The sequence below is a fragment of the Echinops telfairi genome, unplaced genomic scaffold, assembly GCF_000313985.2.
Source record: "Echinops telfairi isolate 266 unplaced genomic scaffold, ASM31398v2 ScPeMD7_7457;HRSCAF=8495, whole genome shotgun sequence".
Classification (NCBI taxonomy): domain Eukaryota; kingdom Metazoa; phylum Chordata; class Mammalia; order Afrosoricida; family Tenrecidae; genus Echinops; species Echinops telfairi.
In genome coordinates, this window is record NW_022111357.1 from 35,920,877 (window position 1) to 35,923,379 (window position 2,503).

Sequence of the window (2,503 nt, forward strand, 5' to 3'; positions counted from 1 at the left end):
GGGGAGGGAATTTTTAGGAAATAGATAACTGACCAAAAAGTCATTTAAGGTATTCGGGTGTCTAGCCATGGTCAAAAAACAAATTACTATGAAATACATCCAAGAAGACATGTAACATGAAAAATGTACAATGGATATGTGAGTGGAAAAGGAGGTGTATCTTCATCAGCCCAGGTGTAAGAAGATTAAACAAAATCATAAAAGGAAGCACAAATTTTTGATGTTCATGCTCCTCAACCCAAAAGAAACTTATTCTGATTTGTTTTAACCTAATTCCTTCTACACGAGGCTGATTCTCCAGAATTTTCCATTTCCTGTTTTGGGGGCACTGTTAGGGAAGCATTGGAGTGCTAACCCCAAGGTCAACAGTTGAAAACCACCAGTTGCTCTGCAGGAGAAAGATAAGACTGTCTGACTGCCATAAAGATTTGCTGCCTCAGGAGCCCAATATGGCCTGTTATGAATCAGATTCAACTCTATAGCAGTGGTTTGTTTTTTTCTTGCTCCGCATACATTGGCCCTGAATGAGTCCTATCACGACTCTTCTCAGATCTTTCTCTTGTTTATCTGGGAGCAAATGTGTGTAGCTGATAAGGTGCTCTATGAGAAAGACATATTATGGGAAAAGACAGTGAAGCACAAGAAACATTTCATTTACACCAAGCCAATATTTTACTCCACAATAGGTGTTTATTTGCAGTAAAATAATCACGTCAACTTTGTGATAAACATAGTAAAACTATTTACGATTTCCCTAACCACAATTTTCTTTCTGTGCCCAAGTGTTCCACATACAACACCTAAAAGTACATCAAGGATTTTACCCACAAGAGAAATAAAAAGTCATTATAATATAGTTTTATATTTATGGAGAAGACAGAACATGTAAGCTACACACAGCAAATCACCATGCTCGCTTTATTTAACGATGTGACTCAGCCCAAATGCTGGCACAGATTAATGACTAGTATCTATTTGTGCACTAAAGGAGTAAGTAAATGGTGCCATTCTTACCTATGAAGGTCAAGTTTCTGAAGGTTTCCATCATCACATCTCTGCAGAGTTTCCTCTGAGCAAGATCCAGCAAAGCCCACTCTTCCTGAGTAAAATCCACAGCCACATCCTCAATAGAAATGGTGTCCTAAAAACAACCACAGCATTTGAATCAATAAGGTAGCATGTACTACAATGTGTATGGTACATGACAGGAAAAAAACCGATAAATCAGACTTCAAGAAAATTCAAAATTTTTCGTCTGAAAAAATTATTAGACTAGAAAGATGAACCACTAAATGGAAGAAAATCATTGCAAAACGTGTCTGGGGACTTCCAGGAGGATAGCGACTGAGTAACGCATACCAGAGGTACGCCACAGAAATCAGCACAGGAGGGAAATTCTACACTATTGTATCACAGGAGGAGCATCATAAAGATAAGAAGGTACAGATCCACAAGGTTTTGAGGAGCTTGGGGCTTTTAGCTTACCACAGTGGAGACTGGCTAGGATTTGACCTTGGCCCCGCCACTGTCTTGGCTGGAGCCGGGATCTTTTGGAGCCAGCGCAGAGGTTTTATCTCAACACAGCCAATGCTTGCCGCCCCTCAGGGCAGGGATTAAACCCCTCCAACCCCACAGTCAGGGATTGGGGCTCAGCTATATTGTTACATTTGTTTCCTTCTCACAGCCCCAGCAGGCTTAGTTTTATTTTTTTATTTTTATTTTTCTCTTCCCTTTTCTCTCACATGCCACTGCTGACCTCCAGACCACTCCCCTTAGCCTAGGGCATTTTAACCTGCCCTCCACCAAGCTGGGAGTACTCCACCCTCTGCAGTATAACCCGAGACTGGGGAAAGTCTGCCCCCCCACCAGGGGATATCCCGCCCAACTTCTTCCCAGGGAAATTCCACCCACCCAACCTCTGCAGTGCTAAACACTTGGCTGGGGAAAATTACACCCACGTTCTTTGGGGGGAAATCCTGCCTGTGTGGCTGAGGGAGCTCCTGTCTGTCCTTTGTGGTCCCACGTGACTGAAGGAATTTCCTCCAACCTGCCATAGTGCCTCACTCAGCCTAAGGCAGCTAACCCAACACTCACCAACATTTCACGCTGCTACGGGAACCTCTGCCCAACCTCCGCAGCAATCTACCTGACCAGGGCAATACCACCCACCGTTTGAAGTGCTCTACACCAAATCAGGTAACGCATCAGCCTTCTGTGGCATTCCCATTGCAGTAGGCACCCCCACACACCCTCTGTGGTGCCCTAAGTTGCTGTGGGCCACACCATCACGGCTTCTTGTGAGATCATCCAGTACAGCACCATCCTTGTGGGTCCACAACAACCCAACCAGCATTCACTGAGAGGACCATCCAACTTGTCCTCCAAATAACAGAATACTGGTTGACTAGGGAAAGACTGAAGCTATAGGAGGATAAAGTAGTAGGCCAATTCCATTGTGAAATTAGCTGAAGGCAGTTCAAAGAAGCATTCCTATGAGTCTCCC

General features: G+C 44.0%; 1 protein-coding gene across 1 annotated transcript in view; it reads right to left on the reverse strand.

Annotated features, from left to right (window-relative positions):
* The window catches only part of LOC101645632 (zinc finger protein 709-like), a 27,827-nt gene that overhangs the window by 3,469 nt on the left and 21,855 nt on the right, over positions 1-2,503 (reverse strand). The window contains exon 3 of the mRNA XM_045299207.1: positions 1,006-1,141. Within this exon, the coding sequence (XP_045155142.1) occupies positions 1,006-1,141 (136 nt within the window). The remainder of the gene's footprint in view (positions 1-1,005; positions 1,142-2,503) is intronic.